This window comes from Alligator mississippiensis, chromosome 15 (genome assembly GCF_030867095.1).
Source record: "Alligator mississippiensis isolate rAllMis1 chromosome 15, rAllMis1, whole genome shotgun sequence".
In the NCBI taxonomy this organism is placed as follows: Eukaryota; Metazoa; Chordata; order Crocodylia; family Alligatoridae; genus Alligator; species Alligator mississippiensis.
The window spans coordinates 1,312,583-1,338,059 of NC_081838.1; the positions used below are offsets into that span (position 1 = coordinate 1,312,583).

Below are 25,477 nucleotides of genomic sequence, written 5' to 3' on the forward strand. Positions count from 1 at the left end.
GAAGTGGGGGCGGCTTCTGGGTCCCAGGCCCAGTGACACCGCCCGTGCGAGGCCTCGCACGAGTCGCACGATGAGTCACGAGGGAAGCGCCGGGGTCACGGAGGACAGCGGCAGCCCTGGGGGGAGGGGGGGATGGAAGCCAGCGTGGGGAAGGAGTGAGCACAGGGCTGGAGTGGGGAAACTGAGGCACGGCATAGCTCCCGCTCTAACCACTGGGCCGCCCTGCCCCTCCCCAGAGCTGGGGGCAGGAGCCCAGGAGGCTGGCCCCCCCTCTGCCGCTTTTAACCCCTTCCAGCCCAGAGGTGCTGAGATGGGGATGGGACACCATTGCCCGGTGCTGGGTCTCCAGCCTTAAAACCTCAGCTCAGAGCACCCCCAATGTCACCGCCATTAGCCCCTTCCTCCCCTGCCCCCTTCTCGGCCTGGGAGGGGGGCGTACAGCACCGGGCACCCCCAATCCCACTCCCCTCCCTGCTAGGGTACAGCAGGGCTTGCAACCCCCTGAGCAGGCCAAAGCCTCGTTAGCGCTAATCGCTTCCCAGGCCCAAAGCGCCCAGGCTCCCTTGGGGCCGACTGAGTCAGTGCTAACCACTGCCCCAGGCTGTCGTGGCCCCGTGAGAAACCCACAGGCCTCGGGGGGGGGGGGGGGGGGGCAGGGGCGGTGTTGTTATTTGCTGCTGCCTGCTCCTCCACCCAGCCCAGACTCAGTCGCATTTCCAGACCCAACTTCCTGGGACGGGGAAATGGGTCCAGGGGAGGGCAAGAAAGACCTCAGAAACCCCCTGATGGCCACCCTGCTCCCCCCACTGTGGGGGTGGGGGGGCTGCATCCCTGATGGCTGGGTGGCCTAGCGGTTATCTTAGGGCTGGGGGAAACCTGGCGGTGAGCTGAGCTGGGTGCACCCCACCCCACCCCACCCCTCTGGGGCCTGGGCCTGCCTCAGTTTCCCCCAGCCCAAGGGAAGGAGGCGGCGGTGGGGACGAGTGGCCAGGACTTCTGGGCTCTTCAGCTCCCAGCTCCACCAGGCGGGGGTGGGGGCGGGGGTGGGGGGCAGCCTTCTGTATGTGTCCCCTGTTTGGAGAAGGGGATCATGCTATGTTGGGGGCTGGACAGGGCCTGGTGCCCACCCCCATCCTGGCCTGGGGGGTCTGTGCAGCCCCAAGCACCCCAATTCTGGCCTGGGGGGGGGTTGTACAGCCCCGAGCACCCCCGATCCTGGCCTGAGGGGGAGGGTTGTACAGCCCCAAGCACTCCCAATCCTGGCCTGGGGGGGGAGTTGTACAGCCCCGAGCACCCCCGATCCTGGCCGGGCGGGGGGGGGGGGGGGGGGTTTGTACAGCCCCAAGCACTCCTAATCCTGGCCTGGGGAGGGTTATACAGCCCCGAGCACCCCGATTCTGGCCTGGGGGGGTTTGTACAGCCCCGAGCACCCCGATTCTGGCCTGGGGGGGGTTGTACAGCCCCGAGCACCCCCGATCCTGGCCGGGGGGGGGGTTGTACAGCCCCGAGCACCCCCGATCCTGGCCTGAGGGGGGGGGGGGGGTTGTACAGCCCCAAGCACTCCCGATCCTGGCCTGGGGGGGGTTGTACAGCCCCAAGCACCCCCGATCCCAGCCTAGGGGGGGTTGTACAGCCCCAAGCAGCCCCGATCCTGGCCTGGGGGGGGGCCGTACAGCTCCAAGCACCCCCGATCCTGGCCTGGGGGGGGTCCGTACAGCTCCAGGCACCCCCGATTCTGGCCTGGGGGGGTTTGTACAGCCCCGAGCACCCCGATTCTGGCCTGGGGGGGGTTGTACAGCCCCGAGCACCCCCGATCCTGGCCAGGGGGGGGGTTGTACAGCCCCGAGCACCCCCGATCCTGGCCTGAGGGGGGGGGGGGGGTTGTACAGCCCCAAGCACTCCCGATCCTGGCCTGGGGGGGGTTGTACAGCCCCAAGCACCCCCGATCCCAGCCTAGGGGGGGTTGTACAGCCCCAAGCAGCCCCGATCCTGGCCTGGGGGGGGGGCCGTACAGCTCCAAGCACCCCCGATCCTGGCCTGGGGGGGGTCCGTACAGCTCCAGGCACCCCCGATCCTGGCCTGGGGGAGGTGTTGTACAGCCCCAAGCACCCCCGATCCTGGCCTGGGGGGCGTTGTACAGCCCCAAGCACCCCCGATCCTGGCCTGGGGGGGGTTGTACAGCCCCGAGCACCCCCGATCCTGGCCTGGGGGGGGTTGTACAGCCCCACGCACCCCCGATCCTGGCCTGGGGGAGGGGTTGTACAGCCCCAAGCACCCCCGATCCTGGCCTGGGGGGCGTTGTACAGCCCCGAGCACCCCCGATCCTGGCCTGGGGGGCGTTGTACAGCCCCAAGCACCCCCGATCCTGGCCTGGGGGGGGTTGTACAGCCCCGAGCACCCCCGATCCTGGCCTGGGGGGGGTTGTACAGCCCCACGCACCCCCGATCCTGGCCTGGGGGAGGGGTTGTACAGCCCCAAGCACCCCCGATCCTGGCCTGGGGGGCGTTGTACAGCCCCGAGCACCCCCGATCCTGGCCTGGGGGGCGTTGTACAGCCCCAAGCACCCCCGATCCTGGCCTGGGGGGGGTTGTACAGCCCCGAGCACCCCCGATCCTGGCCTGGGGGGGGTTGTACAGCCCCACGCACCCCCGATCCTGGCCTGGGGGAGGGGTTGTACAGCCCCAAGCACCCCCGATCCTGGCCTGGGGGGCGTTGTACAGCCCCGAGCACCCCCGATCCTGGCCTGGGGGGCGTTGTACAGCCCCAAGCACCCCCGATCCTGGCCTGGGGGGGGTTGTACAGCCCCACGCACCCCCGATCCTGGCCTGGGGGAGGGGTTGTACAGCCCCAAGCAGCCCTGATCCTGGCCTGGGGGGGGGTCCGTACAGCTCCAAGCACCCCCGATCCTGGCCTGGGAGAGGTGTTGTACAGCCCCAAGCACCCCCGATCCTGGCCTGGTGTGGGGGTTGTACAGCCCCGAGCACCCCCGCTCCTGGCCGGGGGGGGGGTCTGGACAATGCAGTTCTGTGTCCTAGACGAACCCTGCGACCTTCCCTGCTGGTTTCCAGGAAGCCGGGATGGGGCGGGGGAGGGCAGTCACAGTCACAGTCACGTGTCCCCAACACGCCCCCCCCCCCCCCATCTGTGTCAGAACCAGTGTAGGTTGGGCCAAGGGTGCCTCCGTGTGGGGAAAAGGGGAAGTGCAGCGCTTTGTACGTGCATGCGCACACACACACACACACACACACACACATGCTTAGAACCCAGGTGTCCTGGAGACACGCACACACGTACATATACATGCACATGCCCACATGTACACACAGAGGACCCAGGTGTGCAGGACATGCACACACGCAGGACCTGGGTGCCCAGGGTACACATGCACACATGCAGGGCCCATATGTCCAGGACACACACACACACAAAACCCAGGAGCCCCATCCTCTCTCTAACACCCTAACACAAGGCACTTAGCGGGCACCTGTCTCTTTAAGAGGGGAAGAGGCTGCAGTACAAGCAACCTGCAGGTGTGGCCGGGGCCAATCAGAGAGTCACCTGACCAGAAGGGGCGGGGCTTGACACATATAAACCCAGGGCCTGGTGGCAGGCAGGCAGTCTGCTTTGGAGAGCTGTGGGGAGAGGAGCTCCTGGGCTAATGTCTGAGCTGGGGTAAGTAACTTGGTGTGCTTTTGGTCAGGGTAAGGGGTGCAGGAGTCCTGAGAGGGCTGGAAGACTAAGCTGGAGCGCTGTGGCCTGGAGCGGGGCAGAAGGGAGCAAGTGTGGCTGGGGTGCCTGGGGTGTTGCTGGGCCTTGGAGCACCCTCCTGCTGGAGACCGAGGGGGCTGGAGGACCCATACCCCGGAGTGGGGTGCACACAGGGCAAGGGAGCTCAGGGTTTGGGACCAGGGGCCAGCAGGTGACAGAACAAGGAGCAATGGGCTCAAGTTACAGCAAGGAAAGTTGAGGTTGGATATTAGGAAAAACTCTTTCTAGGAGTGTGGTGAAGCGCTGGAACAGTCTCCCCAGAGAGGTGATGGAGACTCCATCCTGGGAGGTGTTGAAGACCCGGGCAGACAAGGCCTTGCCTGGGATGCTGGAGTTGGGGCTGGCCCTGCTTGGAGCAGGGGTTGGACTGGATGTGAGCTCCCTTCCCTCGCTATCTGTGACTTGGTGACTTCGTGGCTCACAATGATCTCGCAGATTCCTGCTACTCTTTACCCTCCACAGGTGTTATCGCCCCCTCTCCTCTTTCATGGTGCCAATGTCCCACTAATTAAGCCAGCTTTTTTTTTCTGCCCTGTTACCGTCTCATGGCCCTTCCCGGGAAAGTCTCTGCTCTTTCCCAGCCCTGCAGGGTGTTTGTAGCTCTTGCGGCAAACCTTAGCTCCGGCGCGGTCACATGAGCTCAGGAGTAGGAAGGCCTGACGGTGAAGTACCGGTGGCACCATCAAGGCGCTCAAGGAGGCGAGATGTTGTGAGACGAATGCGAGTGAGGCGCGCATGTTAAGTCTAACGCCAATGAGACGAACGACGCACAACTTGACTGCTTCTGGCCTGGTTCGCGTTGTTTCTCTGCACCTTCCTATCCGCGCTGGCAAACCCGTGCACAATCCAACCTCATATTGGCTCTGGCTTGGATCTGACCCTGCACGCTCTAGCACCAGCCGCTCTCGCACAGGCGTCAAGCTCCTGGTGTCCGTCGCATTGGCGGAAAACCCTGTGCTGTGCTTGTTGTACGTGTCCTGCTGCCCGGGCATGTCCCAGACTCTAGTGGGGCCCCTTTGGCAAATGGCTCTGGGGCCCTTGGGGTGGCTCACCATCTGCACTGGGCCCGTAGGGGACACGGGACAATGCCACCGTGGTAGTGGGTGCCCTTGGGGCAGAGCCAACAGCAGGGGACACTAGATCTCTCACTTGGTCACAGACAGGATGTGAGGATATAGGGTCCCAGACCAGCTGCCCCCTCTCTCCAACATCTTGGCTGCACCCACGTAGGGGTCTGCCTTGGGTCCACAGTGCACCCAAAGGCCCACAAGCCTCTGTGACCGGGTGGCTGGTCCTTGCCAAGCTGCGTGGACACCAAGGACATGACCATCTGCAGGAATTGGGGTGGCTAAATTATTCGCCCACCCAGTTCTCACTGAGCTCGTCGGTCATCAGCTACTCCAGACCTGTTTCCACAGCCGCTCATGGCTGGAGCCCCAGGAGATCCAAGGCTGCAGCTCCCCCCGAGCAGTGCATGCTCTGCGGTAGCACTGCCCCCCAGTCTCCCTCCATGGGATGGGGGGCTCGTACTGGGGCATCCAGGGTACTGGTGCATTTGCCCTCCTGCTCCAAAGACCAAGTGCCTGGCAGTGGTGGCAGCATTTCTATTCGGGCAGCAGTGAGGGAATCCTCTGATTGCATGGCTTGTTTTCTCCCCGATTCCTCCTAAACTCTTTGCTCCGAGTGTGAACCCCTCCCATCCTTGTAAATGCTTGTGATGTTGCACTAATCAAACTCACCTTTCTCCTGCAGTGCAGCTCCGTGTTGGTACCACAGCTCCTGTTTCACTGGTTTGAACCCTAGCTGGAAATGTGAGCTCGTGGGTGGAAAGAAGAGTCGGGGAAGCACTGGGGGCCCTGTTAAGATGCTGGAGTCAGTAAGGTTTTGTTTTATGAATGTGAGAAGAGATGTCCCTTGAATCCTAATGGTGGCAGGACTCGTGAAACCACAAAAGTCTGTTCTTGCCTAGTTTGTGGTATTTTCATGCATCGCATAGGACGTGGCAAATTAAGGCACATCCCTGTGCAAGAATATTTGCTCCCGTCTTTGACGGAGTAAGGCAGCCTGAGGCCGCTTGCTTATTTGGAAAGCTTCTAGGTCCTTTTGAACATGATCAAAATATGGACTGGATTATACGGGACAAAGCACCGTACCCTCTAGATTGTAGATCCACCCATGGCTCGGACCCAGGTGCTCCGTCATCAGATGCAGATGTGTCCTTGGGAGCAAAATGCTTTCTTATCTTTCTGTAGGGGAGATTGGTGAAAGCAAGGAGTGGGTGTTTGCTAAGGGGGGGGGCCTGAGTCTAAATTGGGGCGGGGGGCTCTTGAGTCTAAAAGGATTAAGAACCGCTGCAGTAGACCGAGCTCTTGGCAGTCTCTGCAAACCTCCGGCCAGCAATGACTGGGAAACCTCCTTCCCTGCTGGAGCAGGGGGGCGCGGGCTCTCCATGCCCGGAGGGGCTCGAGGAGAGGCCTGGTGGGGACGGTCTAGGCATAGCGATGCCTTGCTCTGCTGTGGGGCTCTCGCACGGCTCGTAGAACAGAATAACAGACAACGAGGGTTGTGTAGCCCGTGGGCCGGCCACTGCTCGGCAGCAACAAGGGTCGGGTTCAGTTTTGGGGTACTAAATACATTTTCCTGGGTGGGGGCTCAGCCCAAGGTAAACACTAAATAAATCACAAGGGTGTCTGATACAACCAACAAGCCTTCCTTCACAAGCGGTATGGACGCAACCCCCTGACTTATTATAGAGGTGAACACAAAATACAGTTAAAAAAACACTGTCCGGGTCTATAGTATACCCTGTAGCACCCCTTACCCTCCCCTCCCACATTGGGGGATTTGACCCCAGCTCAGCGGTCCAAGAGTGGGGGAGTCTTGACCCAAAGGAGGCTAGTCCCTGGGAATTTGAGTGCGTTGTCTCCCTCGGCACTGGAAGGGCCCTTTGAGTTGATGTGACGGCGCTGAGCTGCTGGGCAGCGTCAGTGGGTGGCTGTGGGCTGTATTACGGGCTCCTGCCCTGGATTCCCAGTCGTAGCCCCGCACAGTGATGCTGATTCGAACCCTGATCCTGTGTGCCCCCAGCCTCCAGCTCCAGCAGGCATGCCAGCGCTGCCCCCACCTCCTCTTGGGGACCCGGGGGAAAAAGAGACCCCTCAGCCAAGGTGGCCTGAACCTTTAATGAGACCAACTCAAATAGCTGGGGGGAAAAAACTCTTCTTTGCAAGCTTTCGGACACAAACGCCGTTCGTCGGGCTGAGGAAGCATCTGCAGTTGTTCTGTGCTCTTCTGGGTAGACTGAATAGTCAAGAAGCCAGAGGCTGGTATGCATGCAAGGAAGCCAATCTGACTGCCTTTCTTGCATGCAGGTCAGCCGCTGGCTTTACTATTCAGCCCATCCAGGAAGAGCGCACACCAACTGCAGATGCTTCCTCAGCCTGACCAGGGGTGTTGGTGCCCGAAAGCTTGCAAAGAATTTTTTTTTTTCCAGCTATTTGGGTTGGTTCAATAAAAGATATTAGATTTACACAAAGAACCTTGTCTGCCTGTGTCCTTAGACCAACACGGCTACAGCCTACACCCGAGCCTTATCACTTCTCTGACCTCATCACCTGGTCCCAATCAGAAACGGCATCTTTTGAACACTGCTAATACAGAACAAGAACTCAAAGGTGTCGGTGCTCCTGGGGAAGTGGCCAGTCGCCACACTGGTTCCACCATCCTTGGAGGGAGTCTTAAGATGATGGTCTGGACACAATGAGAGAGAAGGGATGGCATCCTCTTCCGGCCCGAGAAAGGACACAATATACAACAAATGAGACACACAGAAAACCTACTCCATGCTTTACAACACAAACAAGATGCACAGCAACATGAAACTAGAACACGCCTTACACTACAAAATGACTTGTACACTTTGGGTGTGCAAGAGAAGAGACCTCAGGGGGTCACATCTAGGCGAACCCCCTGCTCCAAGCAGGACCAGCCCCAACTCCATCATCCCAGACAAGGCTTTGGCTACCCGGGTCTTCAAAACCTCCAAGGATGGAGACTGCACCACGTCTCTGCAGTATTGCCAACAGCAGTGTCAAAAATCGAGAGATTTGGTATGTAAATCATGAGATGCTACTTTTGAAGTATAAACCAATATCGATATATTGACTGCTGGTTTATAAATCCCATTAGTCACTTATATGACTTCTAATAGGTCAGAGATTTATACAAAAACTCTATTACTACAACTGATAACTATATTACTGATTATTGCTATATACCTGATGACTACGTTACTACGACTGATAATGCTTTAGAAAAAAAAAAAGTTAAAAATCCTACCTGTTGTTACAGTTGGGATGACAGCTGTTGTGCGTTTAGCACTCTCCAGACAGAGGCACAGACAGTGCCCAAAAAGTTAGCCTGTGGAGGGGAAGGGGTATGGTGGGGGCAGGGCAGATTGAGGCCCCCACAGTGAGGGAGGGAGTGGGGCAGGGGCTGGGGTGAATGTGGCCCTGTATAACAGAGTCATAGTGGAGGGGCACAGGTCCCTGCTGCTGTGTGCACCCCTGGTGGAGCCATGGGGGGCACCTGCCCCCCAGATTTGTGTGCAGGGCAGAGGCAGGCTGCTTCTGCGGGCTGAGGTCTGCACCCTGCTGCCTTTACCCCGGGAGCTGCGCATTGGCCATGGCATGTGTCCCCTGCCTGCCTGGCACCAGGAGGCACAACACGGCATCGCGCTGCTCCCGGAGCAAAGGCAGCAGGATGCAGAGCCCCAGCCTGGGGGAACCAGGGCCAGGGGCCCAGAACCTTCAAGGGACAGGACACGAAGATATAAGGACCTGAAGATGCAAGAGATTGGACTTGGGGCCAAGAGACTGATTGCTGACACCTGTGAGGCACTGGCATGGTTGTAGGAGAGGCTGGAGACACAAAGGCAGCCTTTATGGCACTGAGTGGCTGGGGTCCTGGGCATCCTCCCAGCATTTATTAGAGAATCAGCAAAGGCGTGGCAGGCGAGTGAGGGAGAAGGGCTCTGGTACCTGGTAGGCACGAGGAGGGGGCTAACATGAGACCCAATCTCATCCTGCTACTGGGTCCAAGTCGCTCACACAGGCCTAGCTCAGGGCCCTGGGGATCTCCCTGCTCCTCTTGTCCCCCAAGACCCTAATCCTTGCAATTATGGTATGTGGGGGCATCCCCCAGGGGCCTTGGCCATTTCTGAAAGAGGGTCTGAGACCCTCAGTATCTTAAGAGTCTTGTGAGGGTTTTTTGAGGGGGGTGGGGAGAGGAGGGGAGCGAGGACGTAGCCTCCCTTTGATTCCTGCCCCCACCTAAGCTTTCAAAGCAACCGCTTGGTTGGGGCAGCAGGAAAGGACTCCGCTGACTGCACGGCTCACAATCGCCTCCCACATATCTACTAGTCTCTCCACTCCTCAGGTGTTACCGACCCCCTCTCCTTTTTGACACTCTTCATATTCCAGTATCCAAGCTAGCCTTTCTTCCATCCTGTAGCTGGCCCAAAACCCCTCCTGGGAACGTGTCTCTTCTCTTTCCCAGCTTCGCAGGCTGCTTGTAGCTCTAGATAAAAAGCTTAACTCAGAGGTAGAAATCCTTGACAGTGAGGTATTGGTGGTACCATCAGGACTCTCTCGAGAAAGCAAGATTTTGTTTGACAAATCTGAATAAGAGACTCTAGCGACTGGGACGAATGACGCATCTCTTGACTACGTCTGGCCTGGTTTGTTATATTTCTTTACACCTTCCTATCTGCTCTAGCAAATCCGTGCACAATTCAGCCCTCATATTGGCTTTGGCTTTGATCTGACCATGAATGCTCTAGCGCCAGCTGCTCTCGCACCGGTGGAAAGCTCCTGGTATCTGTCTCACTGGAGAAGAACCCGTCCTGTTTGTTGTACGTGTCCTGCTGCCCAGGGCATGTCCCAGGCTCTGTTTCATGGATCCCTTTTGGTAAACGGCTCTGGGGCCCTCAGGGGTTTGGCCGCTTGCGATGTCCTGCCTCGCCATCCACACTGGGCCTGGAGGGGTCACAGAGCGACGCTGCTGTGGTAGTGGGTGCCTTTGGGACTGAGTCAACAGCAGGGATGCACTGCATCTCGGTCTTGGTGACAGCCAGGCTGTGAGGATATGGGGCCCCAGACCAGCTGCCTCCTTTTCCCAACATCCTGGCTGTACCCACGAGACACTGGATGCTGCTGCAGCCCAGGCTGGGGACCAGGGACGGGGCTGTGCCAGTGCTTCTGCTGGCACCGACCCCACAGGGTCCTGGCTGGAGGGTCTTGCCCCTGCGCTCAGGCTCAGCCTCATGCTGCACAGGGGCAGGAAAGGATTTTCCCTCTGGTCAGACTGGCATGCACTGGGAGGTGTGGGAAGGGGATTTACCTTCATCTGTAGCACTGGCGCAGCCTCAGCCTGGGGTCTTTGGAGCATCTATCGGTGTTGTGTCATGTCGTCCCCCACCCCGCCAAATCCCCTCTGCTTTCCTAGAGGCAGGGATGGAGACAATGCCCGGGGCAGTGTCAGGGCCGACGGTCATGTTGCTCAGAGACTCGATGCTGGATGTGTCTGGGCTGGTTTGGTCACAGCTGATCCTGCCTCAGGCCAGGGCTGGACTAGCCATGACCTGCAGCTCCCTGCCAGCCCCAGTGCTCTCCGATAGCCCCTAGCTCAGCTTCCCCCCCCAGGGCAGAGTCTCCCCAGCCCCGGGGGAAAGGGCTGTGTACGACCAGCCCCACGCATTTCTACAGCAAAGGCGCAAAGAGACACGGGTGCAGGTAGGGGAGAGCCCCGAGGCCACTTTATTGGCAGCTCTCCGCATCCACCAGCAGGTCCCAGTGGGATCCCCAGTGCAGGGTCCCCGTTACTGGGGTCTTCTGGGTTTTGGGACAACTTAGAAGAACTCAATCTTGTGGATGTCCACCTTGGGCCCGACTTCCAGGACCTTCACGTGGCACAGGGGGATGCGGTGACGGAACCGCTCGAACACCTCGTTGTTCACAAGCACCTGGGAGGGAGCAGGGTGCACATGAGGCCATGGGTCTGACCAAGACCCTGGGGTGGAAAGGGATGTTTGGGGGGGGTTCTTCCAGTCCCTGTTTGGGGCTGAGCTGGGTAGATAACCTTAGGGGTGTTTCACAGCCTTGCCTTCTGCCAGGGAGAAGCAGGGCAGGGGGGCACACGTGCGCTCACACATGCATACCCGTCCCACCAGCTCAACACAAATCTAAGCCTGGGCCCTGGTGCTGGGCTGTGGAAGAGCCTCTGCCCCCCTGGGCTCCGGGCTTCTTGGCTTGTCCCTACCCTGGATGCCACTAGCCCTGCTTGCGGGCCCCTGGCCTATCTCCCCCTCCCTGGCCCAGCCTGGGGGGGAAGCCTGTGGCTGACTGGCCCCCAGTACCTCGAAGTGCTCGTCAGTGATGGAGAAGTCCAGCTGGAAGCAGGTCTCGTGGCTGAATGGGTTCTCCGCCTTGGTCTGCTCACTCTGCCATTTCTGGTTCTGGAAGCTGTTGCACACCACTGTGTTCTGGTCGAAGCGGGGGTTGAAGTGAAAGGCCACATCACGGTTGGTCTCCTCCCCACAGCAGAAGTCCACGGAGAACCTGGGGGGCAGGCAGCGGGTGAGACCTGTGAGAGCCCGAGCTCCTAGCCCCAGACCCTGACTCCCAGCCTGGGAGGTAGCTCATTGATCAGGGGCCTGGAGCACCTGCCGGGGCAGGAGAGACTAAGATGACCCGGGGCTCTTCCACTGGGAAAGGAGACGGCTGAGCAGGGAGTGGAAAGAGGTCTATCACACCATGAAGGCTGTGGACTAATTGACCGGGGAGCTGTTATTTGCATCCCAGGACACTAGAACCAGGAGACACCTGCTGAAATGAGTAGGCGACAGGTGTAAAAGTAACAAGACAGGACTTTTTAACACAATGCGTCGTTCCCTGGTGGAAGTCGTGGCCGCAGGAGGTGGCGGAGGCAGGAGCAGAGCCAGGATCAATGAGGCCTGGATAACTTCATGGGGGATGGATCTATTCATGGGTGTTGAACAGGGCGGTTCGAGAGATTTCCTTTGGTATCTCTAGACCGGTCCATGGTAGACGCCGGGGCAGGTATTGAATAGGATCGTTCAGTAGAGATTCCCAGCTCAATGCTCTCCATCCACCTGCCACAGACAGAGATGGACACTGGGCTGGATGGACCGTGGGCCTGACCCAGCCTGGCCCTGGTCATGTTCTGAAATAGAAACGCATCTCAGAGCATCAGCAGTCCCGCGGTCCTAGACATCCTGGAGCAGCGGGGCTGGCAGGGGGCTCGGGCGGTCACAGCTAGTCCAGCTCCCTGCCCGAGGTGGGATCAGCCCTGTCCAAAGCTTACGACCAAATCCTGACCCCTGACACACGTCACCCTTAACGCGTCGCAAGGCGTGACCTGACTGCACGTTCGTTCAGTTAGCAGTGTGACAAACCAGGAGGGGCTAGCAGGATCCGGGCTGCGGGCCAGCCAAGAAGCCTGGAGGCCACGTAGGCAGAGGCTCCGCTACAGCCCGGGGGCTTGGATTTGTGCTGAGCCGAGGGGACGGAGACTTGCTGCCCTGCCTCATGGAGGGCGGCGTGTGTGTGCGTGCGCGGTTAATTTGGGGGCTCTCCTGTAAAGTTTGGCCCCCGCTGCCAGAGCACCCCACCCCGTCGTTAATTGGAGATGGGATCAGATGCCAGATCTGGACACCCGGGTGAGACTCTTACGTGTCCAGTCACTTACCTCTGGCAGTCGCACGGCACAGAGCCCTGGATTCGCACCCCCGTACAAGGTGGGGAAAGATCATGAAAAACCAGGGCGCAGGGGGCGGTCTGAGAAGGGGGAAGAGAGAGGGAAGCTCAGGGGAGGGCACTTTGGGGGAGTGCAAAAAATCCAGGTCGCAGGGGCTCCCCGGCCCCGTGGGCAGAGCCCCCGACCAGGGGGAAGGGCTGGCACTCACCACCCCTGTGACAGACTTGAGAGCCATCGTCGCTGCGCGTCTCCCTCTGCCCGATGGAGTCAGCCGGGGTCTGGCAGCAAAGGGGGCTCCTTGGAGGCAGCAAGAGGAACCCCACCCTCCACTGACTCATCTCTGGACGCCACCGCCGCCTCCTCCTCCCCCCTGCAAGATCTGTCTTTGCCTTGTTCGACCTTGCTGAGGGGCAGCTTTTCCCTCAAACTCCCCAAGTATTGCCCAGATAAGAGTATAGCCTGGGTACACCCATGGGTGCGCCCTCATCCCCATCACAAGGGAGTGGCGAGAGATGTGGGTGCTTTGGCACTGGCTCGTGGTTCCCTCCTACCTCTATAGCAGCAGACTCGAGACAGGCTCTTAACGATTTACCGTACTTATTAACATAGAGCATACACAAATATACAACGAAATATCCTCCCCACATATTTCCACAGAGGGCATTGACCAGTAGCCAAGGTCAAACCCTAAATAACACTGTGGGTGAATCCCTCCTAACCACAACCCCCAGGGAAAACAACGTATAGCCACAGCTTCCCCACCCCACAGCGGGGCACCTGTACTCAATTAAATATAACAGTGGAAATGTGATTTGACCCCTATGGAGGAGCAGTTCCCCCTTGCTGTAATGCAGAATGATCGGCATCAACTGGGCCGCTACCCCCTTAGGGGACCTGGCATTCAAGGCAGCCCACCAGGGTGTTTTTCAGAAATGACTGTCTCGCGATGGCACTACTCACCCATCCCAAATAAGCAGTTTCAGCAGCAGCACACGGGACAACGTCGCACTACAACACTTCAATATAAAGCGCAATTGTAAACAATCTCAATAACATTTATCCCGTAGCAAGAGATAGTCCTCCTTCCAATGGGGTCCCTGGGGGGGCGGGGCCCAGGAAGCACCAGGGACCCCCCCCCCCCCCGAGGGCCTTGACTGGGCGAGGGGCTGGCTCCTGGGTGCTGGGCCTCACGCCGCAGCACTACTATTTCCCTGTGCCTTGGTTCCTGGCACGTGGGCTCTTTTAGCAAGGGCCGGGCTGTCCAGCCTCCCGCCGGGTGGCTGACCCGAGCAGCCTCCGCTGCTCCCTGGCTCCGCTCCCTCGTGCGCCGCCCTGCGCACCGTCGGACCTGGCTGCCTGCCGGGAGATGGGGCCTGAGCCGCCGTGCCCCCTGCACCGTGTGGGGTTGCAGGCTCGAGCCTCCCAGAGCCCAAGCTCTGTACGCCGAAACGCACACTGTGCTGAGCTCGAGGGTCTCGCGCCCTCCCAGGGACCTTCAGGAGCCCGGGGCTATTCCCCGCTGGGGCGGCTCGTCCCCAGCTTGTCTCGCTCCGATCGTCCGTCTTCAGCCCCCCCGTCGTGTCTCCCCTGTGCCAGGCACACGGCTCTTTATATCGTCCCCAGGGCTCCGCCCCTGGACTCTGCTGGACCCGACAGTGTTGCAGTCTCCAATTGGGTCCGTGGAGGTCCTCTCCCCGCCCCCGGCTGCAGGAAAAGGGCACGACTTCAGTCCTTTGGCTGCCTCCTGATTGGTGGATGGGCTCCACCAATCAAAAGGGCAGAATCCCATGACCTGTAGTCAACCCACGGTCCAAAAGGTAAGCCTTCTACAAGAGCATGGCTGCAGGACCATCCCGCACCTCGACACCGGCTGTTGCTCTACATGAGAGCAACAGATGGGGTCAGACCCCGGGTCCACCCTGCATGTCCCAGGGCAGCAGAGAGCGGTGCGGGATGGGAGAGCGACGGGGTCCGAGCCCCCTTGTCCCCCCCTGTTCCTCTCCCCCTTGTCTGGTGAGAGACAGCCAGAGACTGACTCTTCCCCCCCTTTAGTACGGTGTAAACTGCCATCCTGTCCCCCCTCCAGCACCTCTCTCCTAACCCCCCCGGGCCTGGCCTCGTTAGTCTCCCCCATAGCCCCGACCCCCTCACTGCCCTTCTCTGCACCTTCCCCAGCTCTTCACCAGCCTTCTGGAGGTGCGGGGAGCAGAGCCGGGCGCAGTACTCAGGCTGTGGATGCACGTGGGGTGATGAAGGGGCATCGCAAGATGTTCCACTTTGTTCCCTGCTCCCTTCTTAACCGTCCCTAATGTTTTCTTTGCTTCGTTGTTGGCGACAGAGATGCTCCCAGGCAGGAAAGGTGCGCTGGCTGAAGGGGGCATGGGGAAGCCTTTGGGGAACATGTGGGGTCACAAGAGCCAACGGCAGCCTCCTCTCTTCCCTCCAGTGCAAAATGAGCCCAGGGACGTGACCCTGGGAAGGGCTAAGTGGGAGAAAAGAGCTTCTCCCTCCAGCCCCTTTGCAGACTGCCAGGCCTCCGACACAGGAGACACCCCTGGGCTGGAGCAGCCCCCCGTGATCCCTGGCAGCCCTTCTCTGGCTTCTGGAGCCAGCGGTCAGAGCCAGGTCAGGGGCTGTGTTTCATGGGAGAGTCTGGCAGTGATGGCACTGGGGTCCAGGTGTCTTCTCCTCCCAGTGTCAATCACCCCTGGGCCAGACCCTGTGCCCTGCGGTGTGAGCGTGCAACAGCAACTGGCATCTCATAGTGCCCCCGGGTTGGGAGGGCGCCAGCTTTGAAGGATCCAGCAGCGCGGGCAGGACCAGGGACAGTGGCACAAGCTGGGCTCGGGATACGAGGCTAGTTTTTATTCTTGCCTGGTTGGTGGTGTTTTTATACATCCCACAGGACGTGGGAAATTAAGGCACATTTCCAGCGCATGTATAATTGTTTCTGCCCTGGTCTTTGACTAAATAAGTGAATGGCCTCGGGCTGCCTTATACCTAAAGCTTCTAGTTCCTTTTGAACATGATTAAAATACGGATTGGATTATATGGGATGAGCCACTGGGCCCTCTGCACCACCCTATTCAAAATCCTAGATCGAGGGTGCGCAATTATTTTGGGTAGAGGGCCCCTTAACGAGGTTTGGGGAGCTTTTGGGGCTGCATGGGTAGCCACACCCCTTGACAGTCACCCCACCCCCTGGTCTCCATCTTGAGATCAGAAGTCCCACCCCAGCCCCCTGACCTTGCCCTGCAATATACTCCGGGGGGGGCTGCCATGTTAGACCCAGGAAAAACCCCAAACTGTGCACTAAAAGTCGAACACTGGCTATAACATATGTTAATTTTATTACAACAAATATTTTGTCATGATTTGTGTTTGCGTCATCTATGTAGAGGTGATTGCATAATTACAAGACCAGTTCTTTATTTTTGAGTGTATTGTGTGTGGTGGGGTGTTTGGGGGGTACTGTGCGTTTATGGCGGGGTGGGGGGTTGTGAGGGGGTGTAGCTGTGTGTGTGTGGGCAATGGGTATGTTGGGGGTGTATATGTGGAGGATTGAGGAGGCAGGGTGTAGGTGTGTGGGGTTTGTGGGGTGTGAGGGTGGGTTGGGGATGTAGGGACCACCCCCACCACACACTCCCCTGATGGCCCAGCAGCTGGCGAGGGTGCTCGGGGTGTTGTGCCCGGCGCAGGTGCTGGTGCCCAGCAGTGCCCGGCTCTGGCCAGTGCTGCATGTTGCAGCAAGTGGCACAGCCCCTACTGGGCCATCTCTAGTGCTGGTGCTTCCTGCTGCACACGCGCAGCCCCCACATGGGGGGGAAGACCCACACGCAGGTCCCAGGACCCCACGGGGAAGCAGGGGTCGGGGCTGCTTTCCATTTCCTGAGGAATCCCAGGATGTGTGCGGCAGGGGGTGGGGAAGGCAGCCGGCTCCAAGTCACAGGGCTTCCCTGTCATGCCGCACGAGTGTGGGGGTTGCGTGTGCAGGGCGGGGACTGCCAGCGATAGAGATGCCTCGGCAGCGGCTGCACTCCTTGCTGCGATGTGCTGTTGGCTACAAATGTCCAACTCGGGATCCTTAAAATTCTAGTTTATTAGGTGGATTGAAACACTGTAATGAGTTAAATCATAAACCTTGGGGATGGTCCACACACACACACACACACAGTAGCAAGCTACAGAGTCAGGTATACCTATCCTACAAGCACTGGAGTCTGCCATCAATGGCCAGTCGAGGCTTCTCTCAGCGTGGTGTTATCCTCCAGAAGGGGGTCGCCGGCTGGTCCTTCTGGCTGGACAGGTCTGGTCGAGTTGGAGGTCAAGAGGGTGCCGCTGAGGGTCACTTTTCACTGCCTTTTATCTGTCCCTGGCAGACTTCGGTGACTCCCCAGTTTTCAGGTTTGCCCAATAAAGGGGTCGTTGACCCTCTTGGGACTCCCCCCCCACCCCTCCCCACCCCTTGGTGGCTCCTGGACGGCATCTGTCAGCCCCAGGGGTCATCCGCATGTACGTGCAGGTTTGGGAGTCCATTGATGAATTTTGAATAGGGCTCTGGGAGCGGTCGATTTGGAGATATTCAGCCCAAAAGTTGGTCCCTGGCGTTGATTAGCTCAGGCCAGGGCTTCTAGCCCTTGATCAGTGACGTTTAGAGATTTCCCGGTTGTTACATTGTCTTCTATTGAGCTCTTCCCTTGGTTGATCTGCAGCTTCCAGGTGTTAATCGCTGTCTGCTACTATGTTTCACATGCAATCACTGATTCACTCGCTCTTTCAGGGGCCAGCCTGATACAGGGAAAGGTAGTTTGATTCCTGCCCTTGTTAACATTGTTACAATGTATAACTTACTTATGACACTAAACACATTCAGTTAAAAGTTGAAAGGCGAGGAGTATAAAATATAAGCTACCAATGCCATGGCACACAAATAGATAAAAATACCAAACTACAAGGGGAGATACAAAATGCACACATACACATTTTAAAACACAATTCCTTATCTTAAAGTGAGAGAGAGAGGAAGGAAGAAAAGGTAGAAAAAGAGAAACATATCCAAAGAGGGGAGAGCAAATGCAGGCAAGAGGAAAAGGGGCTTTCTGCTACATTATCCCCCCCCTTGACATCGCCCTTACACAAGGGTGATGTCACTATACTGTTTGAACACCATTGTTCAGCTATATAGACAGGAGGTGTGTCATCTTCAGCTGGTTTGAAGTTAAAACAAAACTTAGGCACTTAAAAGATATTGAAAGAGAAAAGCCTTGGGGGAGAGAGAGAAAATAACAGAATGAGGTTGATTTGCACAGTTACAATGGTATAGTGGTCTCTTTGCTTATTAAAATATGACTTTGAATGCAGGTTTTGGGTTTTTTTTACACACATTTTGTTATACTGATTTTTCTAAATAGCATTTAAATCCTTAAGAGAAGTACAGAGAAAAAACAAAAAACAAAACAAAACCCAAAAAGCAAAGTACACATGACCCTTAATAAATATCCTTTTGCTAACCAAGTGGAATATAAAACCTTTTGAGAATTGCTGCCCTTGTTTCAAATATCAGAACAACTTTCCAGTCCAACCGGACAGAGGTGCTCTGGCCTGGGATCCACAGACAGGTCCAATTTTAGAGGGGGTATTACCAATTACCCTTATTATATCTTTACGATATCATATGTATTTAAACTGTGACAGCTTAAAACAAACCAACCAACCAAACACAACGCGTATAACAAGACACCACAAACAGACAAGACAGTTGTTGCCATGGCTGTGATGAGGAAGATGCTGCTGATGGGAGTGAGGCCTCCTGGTTTGTCGGTCACCTTTGACTACGCTGTGGTTTCTGCAAAAGAAACCAAACACACAAACCTGCCAAGGAAAGCTCCTTGCATGGCTGACTATTCGTATTTACAAAGTGCAATGCTGACGTGTGCAGTGGCAGTGCACGCAGCACTTTCCAGTCTTTGGTGCTTTTCTTTTATACTGCAAAAGTGGAGCAGTTACCTACAGGAGGGTGGCCGCCCTAAGTTAAGGATTCGTTTTGGCCTTTTCCTGCCTCAACATCAAGGTGGGCACTGATCAGCCCGTCCGATGCGGATTTTCCAACGGCCCAGAGCCGTTCCTTCCTGCTAGCCAAGAAGGGTAGCCGGCAGGATTAAAAGATTGGTTACTCTGTTCCTCGAGGGTCAGGTGGTTGGTGGCTCACTCCTTTTTTTCTTTTTTTTTCTCTTCTCCAAGCTGGGTCACTGGGATGCTCTCCTCGTGACACCAGGAATCCTGTTAACAAGGCTAGATTCAGGGTTAGATCTATTCTGCCCCCTTAAGCAGTTTCAGTTGGGACACATGTACCCATTTTCCTGATTCCCCTTTATCAATTTGGACCACGGTTGGGCTTAATCGATTGATAATAGTGAAGGTCCGATCCATCTGGACTCCAGGACGTGTGCCTTTGGGGTGAGTCTAAGGTACAAGACCGACTGTCCAGTTTCCCAAAGCCTGGGAAGCTGTTGGAGCTGCCTGCCATCCGCAGCCGAGCTTGCTCAATAGCTTCATTCATTTGCAACTCCTGCTGCCTCAAACAATATGGGAGCTCTTTCACCCATTCAGTAATTCCTGTGGGCTGTGGATTGTCCAGATTGTCTGGGTATGGGATAAGCCCGGTGGGTATTAGAGCCATCCGCTTGCCAAATAGGATCTGGTAGGGCTGGAGGCTGGTTCCCAAGCGGTTTCGGCTCCGGAGAGCTGCTAAGATCAAAGGAAGCTCAAGATCCCAGTCTGTACCTGTTTGATTTCCCACCTTCCTTAACGACTCCTTAGTTGTCCTATTCATCCGCTCTACCTGCCCGGATGCCCGGGGGCGGTGAGGAATGTGCCGCGGCTGCCCGATGCCGAAGGCTTGCAGCAGCTGTTTAACAACAGCCCCGGTGACATGGGGACCTCGGTCTGAGTCTGTGATTTTAGGAGCTCCAAACCGGCATTTTACCTCTGTCCAGAGTTTCTTTGCTGTGGTTTCAGCGGTGTGGGTGCGCAGAGGAAATGCCTCCACCCACCCGCTGAAGGAGGCTATAACCACTAGCAAGTACTGGATTCCTCGTGCTGTCAATGTAATCCATTTGGATCCTTTGCCACGGACCCACTAACTTTTGATGGAAAAGGAGTCTGGGTCTTTTGGTTTTGCTCCGTCCCCTGCACAGCGCAAGCACTTCTGCACCCGCACCTTCACATCTTTGGACGTCCCTGGCCAGGAGGCAATTTCCTGCCCCCAGCTGTTGTGGCTCCAGATGCCCCGTGCCTGAGGCTGTGACAAGCAGTTATGATTTCCTCTCTGTACTCTGGAGGTGGTACCCACCTAACTTCTCCACTTTCCTGATGAACAGCATACTCCTCCTGAGTCTTCCAACTTTGGTGGCTTGAGGACCGGGTTTGCACCACGGCAATGTCTCCCCGTGCTCCTCCTCTCTTTGCTGTAGCATCTGCTAATTGGTTCAGTTTGGCTTCTAAAGTATCAGCCTTTAGATGACTTTTAACATGTGGAATGTGTAGTGAGGATGGATGCCTTTGAATCCATCCCCAAATTGCCTGCCGATCACCCTTTTGTGCAATTTCTTTGCCATCAGCAGCATGCCAATGAGCTTTGTTCCAGTGACATATCCAGGATAGCAGAGCCCTAGCACAGAAGTCAGAGTTGGTGTAGATCCAGTTTCCCTTCAGGTGGGTTGTGCTGTTCAAGGAGTTCCCTCAGGGCTCGTACTTCAGCAGCTTGAGCCGAGTACCCCGCTGGCAGGGGACCCGCTATCTGATCATTATTTAAATTCACCGCTCCGTATCCAGTAAACCGCTGTCCATTTTCAAAGCTAGAGCTCCCATCGGTAAACCACACGTGGGTAGGCTGATCCTCCACTGCTGGGTTTTCTTCCAGCGCTGGAGCCTCGGTGACCCCCGTCTTCCCTTGGCAAGGCTCTCTACCAGGGCATGGTGAGCAGTGCCTTCTACTAACAAGGCATAGGGGAGCATATCCACCTTAGACTGGGTTTCATGTCCAGCTCCCCGTCCGGTCGGGAACGATGCCCACTGGGCGATCCGGGTGTTGGACACGTTAGACCCTGTCAGGTTTCCTGACAAAATGTATTTTAAGGGTGAGTGATGTGTCTGGATGATTACTGGGGCCATCTCTGTGAGTCCTTCACGTTTGTTAGCAGCCCGTACTGCAGCCAGGCACTCTCGTTCACACTGGCTAAAATTAATCTCTGGACCTGTCAATTTGCGGGATTCGTAAGCTATGGGTACCAGTTTACTGTCTGAATTTTTGTGTAGCAGTACAGCTGGTAGAGCTCTTTCATTCGTTGCCAATTTAATATAGAAAGGCTGCAATGGGTTAGGGCGTGCCAGAGCAGGAGCCGCGATTAACGCCTCCTTAAGTGAACAAGAAGCCTGTTGCTCCCTGCCTCCCCACTCCCACTGCACCGTTTCCTTTAGCAGCCTCCGCAGAGGTGTGTGATCTCTGCACATTGGTGTATGTGGGAGCGGAGCAAGTTAAATCCTCCAAGCAGCACTCGCAGGGAGTGAGGATCCTTGGGACCCGGCGTGTTTAATAGGGCAGTGACCTTCCGGGAATCGATCTTTTTCCCTTCCACCCCAGTCTTACACCCGAGTGGGTTACTTCTGGCATGACTAACTGAGCCTTTGGTCGGCTGCCCCTGAACCCAGGTGTCTGGATCAGAGCCAGCACCCTCCCTTTGCGTCCCTTCACCTCCCGCTCCTGATCTCCCCATCCCAGTATGGCATCTACGTAAGAGACCACCCTTCCCTGATCGGGTCCAGCTACACTCTGGAGCATGGATACGGCGTGGCGGTGGGCTATAGCTGGGGCGTTGTGAACCCGCTGTGGGACCCGGGTAAAGGTGTACTGTTTCTCTTTAAAGGTGAAAGCGAATCGGTTCCATGACCCGGGGTGCAGGGGATTGCAAAGAAGCAGGTGGCTAGGTCTATCACAGAAAACCATCGGGGACTCTCTTGTGCCCTGCTAAGCATGGCAGGCATGTTAGCCACTCTAGGAGCCATGGGGCGAGTCCCCTTGTTAATGGCTCAATAGTCAACAGTTAGCCTCCACGATACCCGGTCGGTCCGCCTTTCGGACGGGCCATGTGGGGGAATTAAATTCTGAATTGGTTTCAGTCAGCACTCCCTGCCGCAGTAGGTCTGTGATACTTAACTGTACGGCTTCCTCTGCTTGCTTGGGGAAGCTACACTGTTTCTGAGGAGGCACCGGATCCCCCATGATCTTAACGCAGGCGTTGATCCAGCCACAGTCACTTTTACTCCTACCCATACGTTAGGGAACTGCTGCACCCCCGAGTCAAAGTCAATGGTCCAACCCCCCTACACCGTTCCCACCTCCAGTATGGGTTTGTCTCACAAGGCTCCCAGGGGTCAGCTGTCTGTGCTCGCCATACACCCCCGTTGGCTAGATCCAGGATCCAGCCTTCCCGGCTGAACAAGGGGCTCCCAAAATCAACTGTTCAGTGGAGCCCTCGTGCTGAACCCCATCTATACTAATCTCTTGGGGCCCCTCTGGGAACTGGATGCAGGTGGTCACCCCTGTGCACGCCACCCCCGTGGACTCCTGCCCTGTAAAGGACCGGAGTGTGATTCGATCAGTCTGAAATTGCTGCAGGTCCCATTTCCTCCCGAATACATTTAGTGCAGCTCCGGTGTCCAGGAGCGCACTGGTGTGCCCTTGAGTTCCCACCGTAATGGGTATTCGGGCTCTCCCTCCTGGATCCCAATCGAGGGTCCCCAATTTCTCCCATGAGCCAGGGCTTTGCTCAGGGGTCCCATTACGGGGGCTCCGTCTGTGCTCCTCGGAGACGGGGCTGAGGCTGCTCCCCTGTCAGAAAGGGGCGGTGCTGCTCCCTCCCCGGTCAGCTCTGATGAGCAGCTCGGCTAGAGGCTTCCCATGCCATCTCCCTCTCGGTTCCCCATGCTGCATTAAAAACTTCCACACTGCTCACCGAATCCCGTTTCCCCTCTCTTTCCTTTGATACCCTGGGGTTAACCCAGTGTGGGCTGGGGCGATAATTTGGACCCCCAACCCCCCTATCAGTTTTGGGGTATGCACTTCCATTAGAATAGGTAACCATATAATTCGGTGTGTCATTAAGCTTTTCTCTGAACTGGGTGGCTGCAATCGCCCCCCCCCCCGCCGTCCAATTAACCTCTCTGCATCCTGAGCCCGGGCTAGGACTTCTCCCAGCACGTATGTCCCGGTCCCTCGGAGCGGCCCCATCAGTCCAATTATGGGCTCATGCATGCCCTCCTGTACCTCCTTCCAAAACCCAGGAGGGTAATCTATACTTATGTCCAATGTCCGTTTGTTCTCCTTGTCTAGGGGCAGAACTGTCCCTGACAGCAATCCCAGCATAACACAGTCCCTAACAGGTTCCCCAGGTGTCTGGTGGCTAGCCCCGAACTGTCCCTTACATGTCTTTCTCCCCAAACCGATCCCCAAACCCACTCTGCTCTGGGGAATATTGTCTCCCCCAAAGCTGTCCTCCTGATCCATCACTTCCTGGATCTCTGGGGTGGCGCAAGCCCTTCGTGGGCAGTGCCATTCCCGGACACTCAGGGTTTCACACTTCACTACATTCAGGGATTTCTGCAACCACTGCCCCAAATTCCTAATGTTAGCAGATCCCAGGGTCTTGCCCAGGACTGCTAGATCAGCTCCACTGAGGGGGACCGTTACCTGTGTGGTTTCCGTGGGTTTTCCCTGAGTATCCCGAGTGACTGAGTCCGCGTGATTGCGCTCACCTCAGGCACCAGGGTCCTCTCCTGATCTGACTTGGGATCTTCAGGAGAGGGCTCCCCTGCATCCTCTGGCTCTCCCCACATCTCCCCACCCCAAATCTCTCCTGGATTGAAGGGGATGTCTGGATCCCTGGCTTGGTCTCCCCGGATGACAGCTGCTACTTTCAGGCTGTGCTCCTGCAGTTCCTTTTTCAAACGGTTAATGGTATTTAGACAGGGGCCATGGTTGACCTTGGCTCCCTTCTCGGCTTGGTCTTTAGCCATTGTTTTTACCAATTTTTGCCAGGCTTCTCAGCTAGCCTTTTCCTGGTCCAAAAATTCCAGTTGTTGGGCATTGTCTTGATTTATTTTTCTCAATTGCTCCTTTTCATTTTCCAAGTTCCGAGACAAGCCCTTTAGAGTCTGATTCCTGGTTTCCAATTGCACACATCTATCTTTTAGAACTTGGATTTGCTCCTCCTTTCCCTCAATTTCAGAGGCTCGCTGAGCTTTTTCCTCAACTGCTGTTTTTACAGCATGCCACAGCAGCCAGACCAAGGCACTGTGTTGCCTTTGAACCGAGGGTGCCTCACATAGGCAAATTCTTTCAAATTGGGCTTCAGTGTCCCCTATGGAAAAGCCTGGGGTGCACACATCCTCCCTCCATGGGCTGGGTCCACCCTTCAGAATCTCCCTATGGAGAGGGGGAATCTCCTCCCTCCGTCCCCACTTATCTTCTTGGCCTCCTGCTCCAACCTTAGGGGCTTTTTCCTACACAAAGACATTTTCCTCAACATGCCTCAAGCCTGTCAGCTCCCTTGAGCCCTCGTGCTTCCAACTGCCTCTGCCCCCGCCCCTGCAGTTCTACAACCACATCTCTTCCTTGAGATATGCTCACCCCCTTGGGTCACAACTAAATCCAGACCCTCCTTGAGTCTGCCCATTCCCTTGGGTGAGTCTAAATCCTAATCCACTCCCTTGGGTGACTATTGCCCACCCACCTCCGTGGACGTGGGTTCTATCTGGAGACACGGTCTCCCCAGTTACCAATCCACTAATAATCCTAGAGTAATGCCTGTGTTCTCCACCAAATAATGTTGGCTACAAATGTCCAACTCGGGATCCTTAAAATTCTAGTTTATTAGGTGGATTGAAACACTGTAATGAGTTAAATCACAAACCTTGGGGCTGGTCCCCCCCCCCCTCACACACACACAGTAGCAAGCTACAGAGTCAGGTATACCTATCCTACAAGCGCTGGAGTCTGTCGTTGAGGCTTCTTTCAGCGTGGTGTTATCCTCCAGAAAGGGGTCGCCGGCTGGTCCTTCTGGCTGGACAGGTCTGGTCGAGTTGGAGATCAAGAGGGAACCACTGAGGGTCACTTTTCACTGCCTTTTATCTGTCCTTGGCAGACTTTGGTGACTCCCCAGTTTTCAGGTTTGCCCAATCCAGGGGTCGTTGACCCTCATGGGACTTCCCCCCCCCCCCTCGGTGGCTATTGGATGGCATCTGTCAACCCCAGGGGTTGTCCACATGTATGTGCAGGTTTGGGAGTCCATTGATAAATTTTGAATAGGGCTCTGGGAGCGGTCGATTTGGAGATATTCAGCCCAAAAGTTGGTCCCTGGCGTTGATTAATTCAGGCCAGGGCTTCTAGCCCTTGATCAGTGACGTTTAGAGATTTCCCGGTTGTTACATTGTCTTCTATTGAGCTCTTCCCTTGGTTGATCTGCGGTTTCCTTAGGTGTTAATAGCTGCCTCCTGCTCCAGTGTTACACATGCAATCACTGATTCACTCACTCTTTCAGGGGCCAGCCTGATACAGGGAAGGACAGTTTGATTCCTGCCCTTGTTAACATTGTTACAATGTATAACTTACTTATGACACTAAACACATTCAGTGGAAAGATGAAAGGTGAGGAGTATAAAATATAAGCTACCAATGCCATGGCACACAAATAGATAAAAATACCAAATACAAGGGGAGATACAAAATGCACACATACACATTTTAAAACACAATTCCTTATCTTCAAGTGAGAGAGAGAGGAAGGAAGAAAAGGTAGAAGAAGAGAAACATATCCAAAGAGGGGAGAGCAAATGCAGGCAAGAGGAAAAGGGGGCTTTCTGCTACAGTGAAACACTG

General features: G+C 56.4%; 1 protein-coding gene across 1 annotated transcript; it reads right to left on the bottom strand.

Moving 5' to 3' along the window:
• Nucleotides 1-10,560: 10,560 nt before the first annotated feature.
• LOC102569228 (galectin-7) lies at nt 10,561-12,820 on the bottom strand. The gene is made up of 4 exons (XM_006264765.4): nt 12,752-12,820; nt 12,535-12,623; nt 11,183-11,384; nt 10,561-10,789 (listed from the first exon to the last, which is right to left on the bottom strand). Exons 1-4 carry the CDS (start codon nt 12,776-12,778, stop codon nt 10,676-10,678), a joined length of 432 nt encoding a protein of 143 aa, XP_006264827.1. The 5' UTR covers nt 12,779-12,820; the 3' UTR covers nt 10,561-10,675.
• Nucleotides 12,821-25,477: the final 12,657 nt, after the last annotated feature.